At 39.8% G+C, this 16,343-nt stretch overlaps 1 protein-coding gene across 1 annotated transcript; it reads right to left on the bottom strand.

The window, feature by feature from the left end:
- Nucleotides 1-3,352, bottom strand: TMEM252 (transmembrane protein 252). The gene is made up of 2 exons (XM_015652136.2): nucleotides 2,953-3,352; nucleotides 1-1,133 (listed from the first exon to the last, which is right to left on the bottom strand). Exons 1-2 carry the CDS (start codon nucleotides 3,297-3,299, stop codon nucleotides 785-787), a joined length of 696 nt encoding a protein of 231 aa, XP_015507622.1. The 5' UTR covers nucleotides 3,300-3,352; the 3' UTR covers nucleotides 1-784.
- Between the last annotated feature and the right edge of the window lie 12,991 nt (nucleotides 3,353-16,343).

Here is a 16,343-nt window from a genome sequence, read left to right as displayed (position 1 = left end):
TAATTTTTCTGGTATATTTGTTGTGTAATTATGAAGCCACTTGTGTCAGAAACAGGGTACAGGCTTCCTTTTTCAGTTCCCACAATCTTGAGTAAGCTGTGACAGAAGCAGCTGCTCTTAGAATTGGCTCAGAGGAGTCAGAGATGGTTTTTCCTCCTGCAATTGATAGTTCCCTCTGAGGAGATGAAAGCATAACCAGAGCTCTCTGTTTGGCAGCTAGGTAGTGTATTTTATTGTGTCCTTTTCCTGAATCATGGGCGCCTCATATCATATAAGCAAATACAAGGCATTTGTTTTAAATACAAAATGTATTCATGAATTCACTAGCAAAATAGCAGTTATTTTTACCCCCACATAAAACAACTTGAAAGACATACAATACAAAAATAATCAGTTGCAACAAATAATCTGCAAATTTCAAACAAAAGTTAATACGTTTCCCAAGTCAGTTAATGTCCCAAAACAAAAAAATTACAGTTTTCATCTGAAACTCCTTATGAAGCACAAGTCAAGATTGATAACACCATGATGCTTCATTTATCTGGTAACTTAAGAAACTCCTATTACCAGAGATGGTGACTTCTACTAGACACAGCCTGAGCATTTCTATATGGAGATTTATTCTAATTTGAAATACTGAGCACTTTTGCATATCCCCTCCAACTCCACTCTAAGTCACAAATGATCAATGTTTTTCCTATGCAATTTCACCCTAAGTAGTGTTAGGGTTAGTGTTAGTGACACAGTCTTCTTCCAGTTTGCCCTGTTTCACAGATGAAGGATTTTACTGGCTGCCTGTCTCTCTTGTTTTGACAGGTGTTGCTCTTCCTGAGGTCCTCTGGAAGTCTGTATCCTGTTGGCAGCTGATTTCTTGCATGGATATATGAGAATTTAACCCCCCTCTGAGGTTTGGCTCTTGGTCAGCTGTTTGCTGCTGCTCCACAGATAAAGTATATGGTGGTGGCTGCTCCTGCTCATTTGTTTCACTGGCAAACTCTGCACTACTCTCACTGTATGGAGGCGGAGGAATATTGATGAATTCTTGCTGTTTTAGTGTGGAGGCAACTGGCAGTGGGAAGACCAGTTTTTCAGCATCTATTCTGTCTTCATAAGAGGGAGGGTAGAAGTCAGGCCTAAAATAAGCAAACCAAAAAGAAGCCCATCATGATGAAGTGTGATTTATCTCATACTGCTTTGTTAGATGCTTTGTCTGTTATGTTTCCAAAATTTAGATGAGACTTACTGTAAACACACACCTAAGTGTGTTTAAAGCATGAAATATATTAGTATAAAAAGTAGGCATAACTGGTATAATTTGCCTTGTCTTTGTACAAAATGTTTTATTAAAACATTTTTAAATGTCAACCATGACATACAAACACTTATGCTTGTATTTTAACAAGTGCCTGAGAAAGATTTAATTTGGAAGAAAAATGAGATCAGTGTTCTGAGTTATTTATTATTACAATAACCATTGTTTTCCACAGTTTTAAAATAAATTTGGTATGTCTCTGCTTATCTAGCCAAAATTTACTGAATGTTGCTTTTATATTGCCTTTAGAGCACCCATTGTCAAGTGTTTCTAGTACGGTTTCCACAACAGTCTAGGAAAAGTAATTTGTATCCAGTGACCATGTTAAAGAGTTTTGCCAGGCCTACTGCCAATCAGTTTAAGAAATTCTCTCTCTCAAAGCAACAGACTTTGTCAAGAACAAAATCATAGGGTCACAGAATGTTTTGTGAAGGGACCTTAATGATGATTCAGTTCCTGCCATGAGAAGGGCCACCTTCCACTAGACGAGACTGTCCATCCAACCTTGCCTTGAACACTTCCAGGGAGGGGCAGCCCAACTTCTCTGGGCAACCTGCTCAAGTGCCTCACCACCTTCACAGTAGAGCATTTTTTCCCCAATATCTAATCTAAACATAACCTTTCTCCATCTGAAAGTATTCCCCCTTATCCTGTCCCTACATGTTCTTTTTTGAAGTCCTGCTCCATCTTTCCTCTAAGTTCCCTTCATGTATATAGGGTGCTATAGTCTCACTTCTCTGGGCTGAACAACTCCAGCTCTCTCAGCCTGTCATCACAGGAGAGCAGTTTCACTCCCCTGATCATCTTCATGGCCCTCTTCTGGACTCAGTCACAGGTCCACGCCCTTTCTGTGCCAAGGACACCAGATCTGGATGCAAGAGTAGTGGGCACTCACAAAGAGTGGTGGGCACTCACAAAGACACAACCAAGGAGCAGAATCCCCTCCCTCAACCTGTTGGTCACACTTCTTTGGATGCAGCCCAGGACTCATTTGGCTTTCTGGCTGCAGGTGTACATTGTTGTGTCACATTGACCTACTCATCAACATCTCCCCCAAGTTCTTCTCCCCAGGACTGCTCTCAATCCATTGTCTGCCCAGCCTGTGTTTGTGCTTCGATTTGCACCAACCCAGGTGCAAGACCTTGCAATTGGCCTGGTTGAATTTCATGAGGTTTTTTAACTGGGGGGACAATCAGACAAGAAAAATTAAGCAGGAGCCATATAATGAATGAGCTGAGCACATACCTCAACTCTGATAATGCATGAGCACCTACCCCACAGCAGCATCTTAAATTGTCTGCTGAGATGGAACTCAGGATGCTCCTGCATGATGTTGGAATAGCTGCACCTGCTGCCTCCATGCATGACTGTGGGAGCTTTGGAAAATCTGAAACTTTCTCTGTTTCATATAGTATACCTTACCTTATTGTTTTCACAGAAAAGTATTGTTTTCACAAATGGCTCTTTGCACATTGCTGCTTGCTTTGGCGAATAAAATTTCAGACTACAGTTCCCTCCACAGAAAAATAATAAAATGGCTGCAGGATTTGCATTCTGTAAAAACCCTGTATTGCTTCTTTCTCCTCACAGTGTGTTTAAAGAATAGCATCCCTCCCTCCCAGTTCATCTACAACACATACCTGTCTATGGTGCAGACATGTGGTTCTCTGTGGCTGGGATTTTGAATGAAGATGCCAAGGGTCCTGTACTTCAGGACTTCATGGAAAGTGCTCCAGAAAATGCCAGTAACAAGGAGACAGAGCCCCAAAGCTAACAGGCAATGAAACACTAGCTTGTTGTTCCCACATCTGCACATGGAGGAATTCGTGGACATGCAAAGTACTCCCAGGCAAATAGTGGAGAAACTGAGTAAGAGCATAAAAAGACGAAAGAAAGTAAAAAGACCTTTTGGCATCTTTGGCAGAAGACACAGCACTTTGTTCCTGTCTGCTGTTTGTTTGCTGGCTCTCCCTGCTGTACTTCTCATCTTTAGGTATGGGTACTTTATATGCTACAGGACCAACTGCCTTTAGATAACTTAGATAAGCACACAGTTTAACCTACTCATTAACTCTTTGAGAGACTTATAAACTCTTCTGAGATTAATTTGTAACCTTCTACCTACTTTCAGGACGGAAGCAGAAACTTCCTGAACCATCCCTTTGCTGCTGCAGTCTCTAGAGTGTAAACTTGGACTGCTACTTTCATGGCATGATTTGCAGTGGTTTATACACTTCACTGCTTATGAATGAGACCTGTATTTGTTAAATTTGACTTGACTTTAAAAGAAGAACAGCCAACAACCAACAAAGATACTGTTCATAAATTCCCATTAAAAGTTTGAAGGGAAAATATGCTTCATATAAATGCAAACATTGACATAGGAGGGGAATGGGCACAGGCAAAAACTGCTGTTGTCTGAGGGGGCATGCCATCTCACCTTTTCTCTCTGACTTGCCAAGATAAGGTAGCACTAAAGAATATTAGTCTCTGTCAGGTATCAATCTAGGTTCAACAGAGGATTTACTTCTCTAAGCACTAGCTGTTGCCATCCAGTACCGTGGTCCTGAGAGCCTAGGAAGCTGACACGAAGCACTTGCATAACCTATGTGGCCCATAAAGGAGCCCAGTACCTCAGACTGGGACACAGGGCAGCCTTGAGGGGTGTCTGTGAGCACCCAGAACCAGCAGTAGGAGACAATACATCTCCTAGTGAGCAAGATTCCGAGATGTGGAGTTACTCCAAAGATATGCTGGGCTCTGACTAGCACTCACAGCTTTCTCTCCAGCTGCCTAACTTGTGTGGTTATTATTGGATGGGTACTACAACAGCCAGCTCACACCTCCCTATACTGCTTCATAAGGTTCTAGTTGTGTAAACAGCAAAAAATTCAACTGCAAAAGCAAGTGGTGACACAACGAACAGATTACTTCCCTTAAAAGAACTGCTCCAGTGGAAAAGACATAAAGTGGAGAAGCTTCCCACCAATGTGAGTTGCCTCTTAGCATGTGTGCAGGTGCATGTTTCTCAGGGATGGGGAGGGGTAGGTCGAGGAAAACTGTTATTTTAGGCACTGGCTTCACCAAATTCAGGTCTTTAAAAGAGATGGCCCAATTGTGACAGAGGAAATCGGTAACCAGGAGGGTAAAACCATGTGTTGGAGGTAGGAGTTTGTGCAGGAAAGGGGTGAGTGGAGGCTGAAAACACGAGAGGCAGGTGGAGCACAGTGAAATGGTAGAGTCAGTGCAGCTGGATGCTCACTCAGCAGCAACAGCTGCTCTTCCAGAAATGTAACTGAAAAAGTGTATTGTGACAGAAACACATTAAAATAAATTGATTCAAAAGGCAAGCAATTTACATCTGTCTTGCCTAATATGAAGTCCACTAGTTATTCTTCCTTCTGCTGCAAGACTGACCTTTGCTTCATGCTCTGTTGTTTCCAATATTAATGAATGCTCTTCCTTCAATTTGTTTTCACATAGGTTAACAGATCCAGCTGAATTTACAATAATATTTTTTCTCTATAATTTCTACTTTCTGTGTATCTGCTGAAAATACTTTATTTGACAAAATATTTTTTATTGCTTCTGGGTATTTTGGTGTTTCAGATCTTAACTCACCTAAATAGAATTACCGAGTTATTCATGACTAAAGTTCAGTTAACTAATGTAACTCACATCTTCTACAAGCTACTTCTTCTGTCCTTGTGCTACAGGATGGTATATAGAAAAGAATGATGATAGAAATAATTTTTACTTTTTGTTTTCTGTATAGATCTGTACTCACTGACCTGTTTGGTCATTGAAATTTATGTTATGTTATGTTCCATTGACACTGGAACATTATAGCATCATATCTGTGGTGATAAAGGATTAGTTAAATGTTACAGGAAAATCTGGACAGGAAATTGTGTTCTCTTTATGTGAAAAAAAAAATCTAACAGTTCAAAAACCCTCCCTTTCCACATTAGGAAAAGAGATAAAAAGGGATAGTCTGAAAAATTCCTTAATAAGGAAGTTAAAAATATTAAATAAATGTTATAACTCTCAGAAGAATCAAAAGCCAGTGACTGGGCTACACCTCACACAGAGGGAAGAACTGGATTGCAGGATATTCTTTAGCCAAGGACAAACTAATTTTCTACGCCAGCCAGTTCCCTGACAACCCTACAATATGAAAGAGAAACAAGACCTGTCAGTGGCAGCTGCTGTCTGCAGAGGATGGCAAAGGCAGACCCCAGCCGTGGGAGGGAGTGGGCCTGTGGAGAGGCTGCAAGGTGCTCTGACCAGAGAACAGCCAGCTCAGCACTGCCCAGGAGCTGAGCTTGGGGGATCACAGACGACAAGGGGTTAGTCCTGTGGTGCTGTGGGAGAAGACATATATAGGAGCCCCTTCATGGGGAAGATCTATATCTGCCTCTTGCTTTGCATTTGGAGATTTGCAGGGTTTTTTTGAAGCCTGCAGAAGTTTGATGATTTCTCCAAGAGGTCAGTTTCATCTATGGAAACAGACTATGGGTGTATTATCTTTGAAAACAGCATTTGATTCTAAATTAATGTATCTCACCCAGGGGGTATATAAAGGAAAAGAAAAAAAAAAACAAGTGACAATAGCTTCATAATGCTGTTTAATTATCAGGGTTCCATTATTTTTCTTATTTTCCATCACTTCGGATTTTCTGTAATGTTGTTCTTGGCCTTTTCCAATTTCCCTTTCCAATTTTGCAGCTTGATTGTTTTATTGGCGGTGAGTGTCTTGGACTGCATCAGACTGGATGAGCAGATTTCCTATTTCTCTGACAAAACAGGAAGAAAGTTGCTGCTAATGAGATCAGGTGGGAAAAGGGAATAGCTAACATAGTGTAAAGGTTACTGAGCAGAACTGGCTTCAGACCAAGGTCAAAAGGTAGCAGTCCAGACGCAGAAAAGGCATTTTTTAGGAAGTCTGATTGAAGATGAACTTAATGGATGTTCCACTGGACGATCCGATGATTACAATTTTTTGGCAATTTGCATTTCACTTTGAAAGGTCACTGCTTATGCTGTTGGAACATGTAAGGCTTCAACAAACCAGTTTCTAAAATTATGCTAGTCAGAAAGAAATTTGTGATATTTTTATGAGAGTTATGAAACACAAACTTATTTTTTAACTACTAATAAAATGGAAAATTTGATAATCAGAAAATTAAAAAAAATAAACTATTTAATGCAGATATTTTGGGGTGTGTTAGTGACAGCTGCATATCATATCACCATGCATGCATGATACAAGATCATGTCTTATTAGACATGACACATTTGCTGCCAAAAAATGATACTTTACCAGAAATTTGAAGATTATGTGCTTTGATCTAGTCTGAAACAAATAAATTACTTTTAATAAAATTAAAACTCAGAATTTTCACAAGTTTTTTTTTTTCCTCTGTAACTTTCTAGCACCCTTAGCTGATGTGATTTATTGTAATAACTCACTCAAAGGTTTTTTTACGTTGTCAAAAATTCTGAGCAGGTTTGCCAATGTGCTCCTTTAGCAAGCCAATATTCCTTATTCATATGTAATTGAGGTAATGGGAAATTATTTTAAGCTCTGCAGGTGTGCTTTCTTCTCCATATCATACCTGATTTTGTGACAGTTTTGAGAGAACTGAAAAGTTTAAGAATGGCTGAGACTCAATGCAATGTGAACATCAAAATCATATTTCACAGACCAGTTTCCAGCCTGAGAATGTGATACTGCCTACACAAAACAAGATGCATGAACACAGACAGGGCTACTCTTTGTGTTTGAAGGTGTTGTGATTTTAGGAGGCGTGGCTCCTATTTGAGAAAGAATGATTGACTTTCATAAAGGAAACTGGGTATAATTCATTCCACAAATACTTGAAAAAGCAGAAATGAACTAATGCAATTGAAAATAATACACTGCAGAATTTTTATTGAGAAATTTCTCCAAACAGTTGAGAATAGATTACTCCAGATATGGGTAACAGAAAAAAAGCAACAAGTACTTAAAGAGAATTAAGATACTAAGTTTCAAAATCACTACAAAATTTTGAGGTTTAACAGATGATATTTTAACACATATTTAAACTTTATTTTTGGCGAATCAGATATTCTTTTTTTCCCAGATATTCTTTCCAAATTTTATTGTTTTAGTTATTTACTAAAAGAATGGCATACAGTAATTGTGGTAACAATTGTGATAGCTAACTATAGTTCAGACTTTAATAGATTAAAATTTTAAGAGTTTAAATAGTTTAAAGTTATATAAAATGGCTAGTCAGAAAAAATTCCACATAAATTGTAAATTCATTATTTCCCTAATGAACATGGAATTATCTTTGGTCTATCAGGCTATTTATTGATATATCTATCAGAATTGTATATTTTTGTAAAACTTTGAAATGAACGTGATAAACTATCAGGACATCAGAGGCCTTCCCTTTTAATTTATATATGCCAAAAGCAGAATTCTACCTGTGCCAGGGAAAAAAAAAAATACAGTAGACACTGCTCTTATTTTTCTCTTAGCAAGAAGATACAGTGGAAAGCTCTGGCAATGAAAATACAGGCATGCTGTATTTGTCTCATGTTCACATCTTTAAAAATACCACATCTTGCATGATATCCAGGAGCCTGAGAAAGTTATGCATTAGTTATGCAATGAACATCTATTGAACCAGGCATTATGGTTCTTTCTGTGGAATTAAGAGTTAAAAAAAAAAAAATATTAGGTGTACAGTGAAATAGAATGCTATTAAAATGAAATAAAACCAACAAAGAACCCAAACCAAACAAGAAAAAACCAAGCCCACCAAACAGAAGGCTTTGATGTATGTTTACCTAAGCACAAGAATGAGAGCTGTAGGTAAACAGAGTGACAGCCTGGCTGAGCAGTGTGGATTAGAGGGTGTGCAAGGCCATCCTCTCCATTCTGCTCTGTTCCAACTGTTTGCAGTGTCTCCAGCACAATTGTATCTGCACAACTTCTGAGCAGGAAACAATTTTACAGCACTCCTTAGCAAATGTGGACAACTATGACCCCCAAACAATGAGGATCCTCTGTACATGAGACAAGTTCCCTTTTGTTCATGGATCAGTACTGTAGATGATATGCCAGCTGAAATGTTTATTTTACATAAAGATTTGTATTCCACCATTTCACATGTGAGAATTTTGGCAGCATTCCAATCAAAAATTAGTAAAAAATTACCAGTTAAATAATTGTGTCATCATGGGTTATCAGCTGATTATATTGTTTAAAGACTGCGTAAAATGTCTGGCAAAAAATTTAACCTAGGAAGAATGTGAACAAACAATACTTTCCATTCAAAATTTAAGTGTCTCTCTTCTTTCTAACTTTCACTCCTACATACTTCTTTTCTCCAGAAGATGGTTATCCTAAAGATTTTTAAATTGAGGTCTAGAAGTAAAATATGTTTTTGTATAAGGAGTCAAAGTAAGACACATAGCCTGTATAGATACCAAATAGGGCTCTGATAAGCGTGAGACCATACAAACAGTGCCCATACAAACAGTGCCGTCCTCCTCTAGGAAAGGTGAGGACTGGCCTGAGCACAGCAATCTGTCTTTAGTTTTATGATACGGGAGGCACTGAAGCACAGTCCTGTTGGCACTGATGCCTATTTGCCTGTGGCAGCAGGAGCAAATTCAGGTATTCTGTCTTGGCTTGAAGATTTCAGCAGTTTTAGCAAAAGCAGATCAAAAGTGAACTTTGAAGGAGCTTCTGGTAGCTCTTTTTCTAGCAAAGCACAAAAAGCTTAAAGCTTTAGTTTGGCTGTGCTGGAAGGTTTAATATTAAAACAAGAATTCCTATTGGCTTTCAAATTCAGTTAAATATTGTAACACAATTAGATTGAACCTCCTGAAAGTCGTCTTATTTGACGTCATTCCAGTAGGCTGGCTGAACACTACAATCAAATATTGACTCTGCACTACTAGAGTAGTGTAGAGTAAACTATACACTAGTAGAGTTTAATCATCATAGGTATAACTTTTAAGAATTTTAAGTGGAATAGATGCAGAAGTCCTGCTCTCAGAGGAATATCCTGTGAGTTTTACACAAAATTGACAAATGGTCTCATGTAGTGAGATCTTAAAATATTTTTCAAAATTATTTTCGGAGTGAATCCGGTGTTATAAATTATTTGTATTTGTTTCTGTAACTGCAGTGCATGCTTTGATATGTTAATTCACTTGCAGAGGTCTACTCATTTCTGATTTGAACCAAACGAGTTAATCAATGCTCAAGCAAACCTAAACAGTCTACTTTTCAAGCAGGCAGGTTTGTAAAGAAGCAGGTTTTCAGCACTCACAGCATACCCGATTTACCAAAAAAATGGATATCACAAGAGAATACAAAATAATGAAAAAAGAGAGGGTTAAGCACATTGGCCTACGGAGCAGTTAACAAATCTGATTGACTGGGAAAGCACATGGACAAGAACTACAGCCTGTGGCATGTGTGAAGCTTGTACTGTGCAAGCTTTCACACTTCTGTGCAAATAAACAGATCTGACTGACAGAGAACTGGTCAGCCAAAAGAAAAATAAAAAAAGAAGAGGCCAAAGGAAAAAGAACTGTCTTAGGAGGTGGGTGTTTGAGATGAAGGTCTACATTTGATAAGTGGACTCAGAAACATCAGCAGAACCCAGGGCTCTTTAATTTTTAGTTCATAAACCAGACTGCTGATACTGGCAGGGAGCACCTACGCAACACTGCTCATTAATGCATGGAGCAAGGAGACCCACATTTAGGTTGCAGCTTTACAGGAAAATGGACTGCAGGAGACTGATATCTTCCTGATGATTCAAGGAGAAATGTCTCCAGCCACAGGGGATGTGAACTGCATGACCCACAGGTGCATGCAGAGGCTGGCAGTCATGGCCTGTTCTCTCTGCAGGCTGCTACAGAACACTGTACTGGCATTGCTTCCCACAATTTGGAGATGCCCTGCTATACGTGATACAGGAACATCTTCAGCCCCTCACAATGCATGTGGAAACTATCTCCTTTGTAGACCACCAGACTTCCTCTTAGAGAAGACTAAAGGGCACCTTGCACCTCAGAAGAGGCATCTGTTAGGGTGGCCACAAAGGTTCTGCAGGAAATAGAGGTCTCTACTGAAGACCTCTTCCATGGGAGTGGAGTGACAGAGCAGACCCTATTTCTGGTAAAAGGAATGGTACAGGCTGATGTATGCATACTTAAAATACAGCCTGGTCTGCAACATCACAGAGGTCCAAATGAATCAATAGGGAGGCCTCATCACGGGCTACAGCTTCCTCACAGGAGGAAGAGGAGGGACAGACACTGATCTCTTCCTTCTGGTCATCAGGGACAGGACCTTAGGCAATTGCATGAAGTTGTGTCAGAGGAGGTTTAGGTTGGATTTGGGAAAAGGTTCTTCACCCAGAGGGTGGCTGGGCACTGGAACGGGTTCCCCAGGGAAGGGGTCGCAGCACCAAGCCTGACAGAGTTCAAGGGGCATTTGGACAACACTCTCAGGCACATGGTGTGATTCTTGGGGTGTCCTGTGCAGAGCCAGGATTTGGACTTTGACAATACTTCTGGGTCCCTTCCTCCACAAGATATTCTCTTCTATGAACTGCAGTTGCTGTCAGTTTGGTCTTGGTGAGTTCATAGAGCTTATGGTCCAGTACCCCACTGGTTAGCCCTTGATGAGTTCTACATTCATAGATAAAAAAAGGTAGCAAAGACCCCCATTATTCTTTGGAGTATAAAATTTAGGGATGTTTTAAACAGTGTGGCTGATGGGGTTCTTAGTAGAAACACCAAGTAGAATCACAGCTGGTGGTGATGCAGGAGGCAGAATCAGTGTTAGGGGGATCATGAGGTGTAACACAAACTTTTGTTCTTGACAAATCATTAATGATCTGGTGGATAATATGATTCAAATATAATCTAAGAAAGTCACTGCTTTTGATTGATGGATTTTTGATTATTTGATTATGGGACAAGGGTTAATGGTTTTAAACTAAAGGAGGGTCAATTTAGATTAGAAATAAGAAAGAAGTATTTTACGATGAGGGTGGTGAAACATTGAAATAGGTTACCCAGAGAGATGGTAGTTGCTCCATCCCTGGAAACTTTCAAGGTCAGTTTGGATCGGGACAATATAGAGGAAGGCCTCTGCTCTCTGTAGGGGGATGGGACTGGATGACCTTTGAAATTGCCTTCCAACCCAAATAATTTTATGATTCTGTGATTCTATGATTGAAAACACAAGGAAGGAAAGGCATAGGAGAAAAAACATCAAGCTAACAGAAAACTGGAAAAAAATGTAACTTTTCCTTTTGATCATGGATCAGCCAAATACAGGATAAGTAAGACAGCAACTCTGCCTTGAATTTAAGACTTAAGAGGAACTGTTGAGTAAATCCAAGCTATATCAAATGTATTTTTATTGAGGAGCAGAAGAAGCAGGGAATGTAGGTCAAACTGGACTGACTCAAGTTCCCAAGTTCCTGGGAACTAACAGGACTACACATAGAAAGATAACACTTCACAGATAATATTTCTGGCTTCACAAGAGCGGAGACAAGAAATCTGCAGTACTGCTGATGACAAGTTTCAGTGACACAACTATAATAGACAGATATGACTACAGGAGGCCTCAAAAAAGATCTTTTCAGCAGGGATGAAGAAGTGTTAATGTTCATATGCAAAGACATTGATTCCATATATGACTCATGATATCCTGCTCAAGGTTCCTTTGAACCTGTTACAGACACACAAGCACAAGTGCTTTAAGTAAAAACAGCCCATTGTACAGGAAGCAACTGAAGGTGCTGGACATGCTCTACTGGGCAAAATGAACGCTGAGAGGCAATATGGTTATTGTTCACAAACACATCAACAGGGGAACACCAAGGGCAGAAAGAAAAAAACTATGAAAGTTATTAACTATGGAAGCATGAGAAAAAAAAAAAAGGATTCAAAATAGCCAGGAGAAACTTAGCCTGAAAATGAGTGGACTTAGAAGAGGGAAATTCCTGATTCTTTTCAGAATCAAAGATTGAAAACATGTAACAACTATGAAACTAACTTAGTAGAAAAAGACAAATACCAGTGAATGCATATCCACAGTGACAAGTTTCCCTCCCCTGTACTCCCAAAACACCTTGCATAAATAGACTACGATGGAGGGAGGATGTAGACCCTGTAAGGGCTATGAAGTTCATTTCAGCAGATTAATCACTTTACTGTTTTGTGAACTCATACAACATACTACAGAGTAGTCTTTGAGAGAAATAATGGCAAACTTTCCTTCCTGTATGTTACCTCCAGAGCAAGAAGGCATAAAAGGCTTTTTGGAGGTATTTTACCTGCAAAGTCTAAGATGAACATGGTCTCCAATTCAGTGTGTCAGCAATTTAACTCACTTATGTTCCTGATTGATTGTTCTCTGGAGAAAGAAAAGATGTGAACCTTTAACCACACACATGCAGGAACCTCATCCTAGCTTTATGGCTAATGCTTCATTTTCCCAAGTAAGTTACTTGGAGTTGCCTTCCCAGCTTCCTCTTCCCAGATGACCATCACTGATCCATGTTTATGTCCACCTGAACCACGCTAGGTCTCATAAGTATGATGTCCCATGCTCCTCATATCTGTTGTCTTTACCATCATATTCCAAACACTGAACCCATAGAATACTTCTCTGAAGCATGCCAAAAGCTATTAGAAGTACAGCTTCAGAGAATGCTTCTTTAAAAATGTAGCTGCTGAGCAGAGTCTGTATTTTCTAATATTGCCAGAACAGATTTGTTATCCAGACTTGCCTCCTGGATTTTCTGAGGTTGTGTATCTTTCAAAGCCTTCAAAAATTTAACCAAGGACGAGCAGAGTTGCAGCCCTGTGCATTTAGGAACATGTCCTGTTGAATATGTTGCACATGTAATTTAACTTATGGAATGATGCTGCAGCCCTTCAGTCAGCATAAACCACTGTCCAATGGATTATGTGCCTATCTCCTAGCTCACAGTCACTGCCTTTTGTCCTTCCCAGCCCCTCTTTTGTACCCTTCCCATTCCTACCCTTCCAACACTTACATTCAAATGGCCACAGTCTGAATCAGGGAAAATAAACTTTTTTCCTCCTTTTTTCGCACATGCAGTTCAACTTGCAGCTGGTCAGCTCCTCCACTCAAGTGAAGGAACAGCTAGAATTGGACAGCTGGGTCAGAAAAAAGGGCACAACTCCACCTTTTGATAATTGTGTACATGTTGATTATACCCCCACTGGAGAAACAGATCCTACCGATACTCTGAGTTCTGCTTTTTATTTCTCAGGCTGAAGTTCTCCTCTCTGCTTCTCATTCTTTCTCTTCTTTCCAGCTCTTAATATTCACCATTTTCTCCCAGTTTTTTCCTGCCTCTTACCCAATCCTTTTTGCAAAGCCATCTTTCTTCAAAGATGCTGCATTCTTTAAAACATGCAGCATTTCAAGTTGAGCAGAGCAGAAGTGTCCAATTTTAACTCCCGATTAAAAAAGAGATATCAATATAGTTTAATGACTCTTGGTAAGGATTACCCAAACAGCAGTAGCTGGACCACAGGAAATATAAGCAAAAGTTAGGTAGAGAGTTCAGCCCAGTGAAACCAGGAGGAGGTGAGGAAACCAAATCAGCCTACCATCTCCTGGAGGGACATTACTGAAAAGAAAGAGAGTTTATTATAGGACAACTCACTTTGGAAACCTTGCAGACTAACCCTCCTTTACAGTGTGTTATTTGCTTAATGAAGACAGATACATATTAGAGACAAAAAGTATCCAGTACTTGTTGGGTTTCAACACTTCTCACTGTTTTCCATTTTTCTGACTCCATCCTATTTGCTTGCAATCCACCCTCCTGAACTCTACAGGTCCTGTTCATGGATACTGAAAAAGAGAATACCTCTCCCCATTATCCCTAACCCTTAACTATGCAAAGTTGATGAAGTCTCTACTTTCCCTCAGTACCTTGTTAATTTGCAATTTGCTTTGCTTTCAGCTTCATTTAATGTCAGTGTCTGATTTACTCCTGGATAATTTTCACTGGAAATGCTGAGACCAGCAAAGACAATCTACGTGAAGCGTGACAGAGAACAAGGTCTCACAAGAAAGTACACCTGTGAACTTTATGAGGTTTGGCTGTTGGAAACTTTTCTCTTTGAATTCTCAGGTACAAAACACCTCAATAGAGTTCTGATAAGCAGCATTTTAACTCTGCTGCTATTCTTCAGACTCATGATATTCGGCAAATGTAAATAAACATATGTGTTTTTTAAGAGGAAAAAGAGATCTCTTTGAAATTTCTTGTTATCCTTGAACATAGAATGTCTGCACATAAACTAGAGTTTTCTATATATAGATCTATATAGATTTTAGGAGGAAAAGGGAGGGAAGGGCATTATTAAAATGTGTATTAAAATTTAGGCTTTTTAATAATATTTCAGTCATTATGCGATTTAAATTCTGCCATTGGTCAGTGCTTCTGTTCCCTGCAGAAGACCAGATCTGCATCCATCTTTACTGTCTTAAGCATACCTACAGAAGAGTGAAGATAAATAATTAAATTTTGCATTGTTACTTTCTTGTAATGTAGCTTCAATGATCTCTCCCTCAGCTGTGCAATAACAAAGACAGCTTTGGACCATGCAACTTGTGATCTCACAGCGGGAGCTATTTCCTTTGATGTAATTCAAAACGTCTGGAACTCCTAGTGACAAATTTAATGTTAAGTCTCTGTTGTGCTCTGTTTGCAAACTTACCTGATGGATGGGAGTGGTAAAGGAGAACCACCATACCCACTGCAGTCTAATTACTGCTCTGTGTGTAAAATATGGTTTTGTAACACCACCCCTACTCCCCGGCCCCCCAGACTTCTCATTTGAATTAAGATTTTGTTCATAACAAGATGGACATTCAAACTAATGCTCCAGGTCAAGGCAAAATAAGGACACTGTGAGGTGCCCCCCACCCAGGGAGGCAAAAATTTAATTTTAGACAAGCATTGTTAAAGTGAGAGGTGTGGCTGTAAAGCCTGGCTAGTATGAATTCTCAACTTCTGCCTTGGGGCCTGGGCCCTGTGAGCCCTAGAAAAGTTGCCCCACCCCAGACCCTCATGGGGTGTCAGCCCAGGGGTTCTGATTGGGTTTGAGTCCCTGGGGTTTCCTCCTTGCTGTGTTTCTAGTGGTCCCTGACCCTGAACTCCACCCTGGTTCTGTCCCTCAAAACCCATTTCCCTGGGGCTCTCTGTCTCTGGATCTGAGTTTGTTCCTGAGCAGAAGCCCATCTTGTTGGTGCCCTATGCTGGTTCCTGGTAACTGTAGCTTCTCTGGACATGATCCTGCAGCTGTGGAACGCAACAGGACACTGCCTTCAGCACTGGCTCTGGAAAAACTTGATCATGGGAGTATTTTATCTTCTGTACTGAGTGAAGTAAGTGGATAACTAAGTAGTTCCATCCTTTTCATGGAAGTAAATGTCTATTTTAAGGTTCTGCATGACTTTGCTAGTCATCACCTTTTAATAAACAATCTGAAAGAAAGGTAATATTCTATAGAAAAGTAAAACTTATAGATAAATATCAATCTCTTTGTCTTCTCCACTAGCCTGAAATCCTCCTTTCTCAACTCAGTTCCATACATTGCTGGCACCTTACTATCTGATGCTGTTTCTCACCTGATAATTTGGCCTCATGAGAATATTATGAGTCACTGCCAGAACATGAATTGAAAACAAAACCCTTTGAGCAGAAGAGATGTCACACCAAATACAGAATATAAGTAAGAATAACATGATCACAAATTCTTTCCAGTTTAAGAGAGACGGATGTTGTAAGGGACTGTGTTGAAGACAGAATCGCAAAATGACTAGGCTGGAAGAGACCTTCAAGACCATCGAGTCCAAATGATGGCCTAATACCTCAACTAAACCATGACACTGAGTGCCACGTCCAATCTTTTTTTAAACACATCCAGGGATTGTGACTTCACCACCTCC

The sequence above is a fragment of the Parus major genome, chromosome Z, assembly GCF_001522545.3.
Source record: "Parus major isolate Abel chromosome Z, Parus_major1.1, whole genome shotgun sequence".
NCBI classification, from domain to species: domain Eukaryota; kingdom Metazoa; phylum Chordata; class Aves; order Passeriformes; family Paridae; genus Parus; species Parus major.
The sequence above is the reverse complement of the archived record's forward strand: the minus strand, read 5'-3'. Positions and strand labels throughout refer to the sequence as shown.

Coding starts and splice junctions, on each gene's coding strand:
- TMEM252 (XM_015652136.2), bottom strand. CDS start 3,299: ATGAGAAGTACAGCAGGGAGAGCCAGCAAACAAACAGCAGACAGGAAC. Junction 1,134..2,952: donor CATGTCTGCACCATAGACAG/GTATGTGTTGTA, acceptor TGCTTATTTTAG/GCCTGACTTCTACCCTCCCT.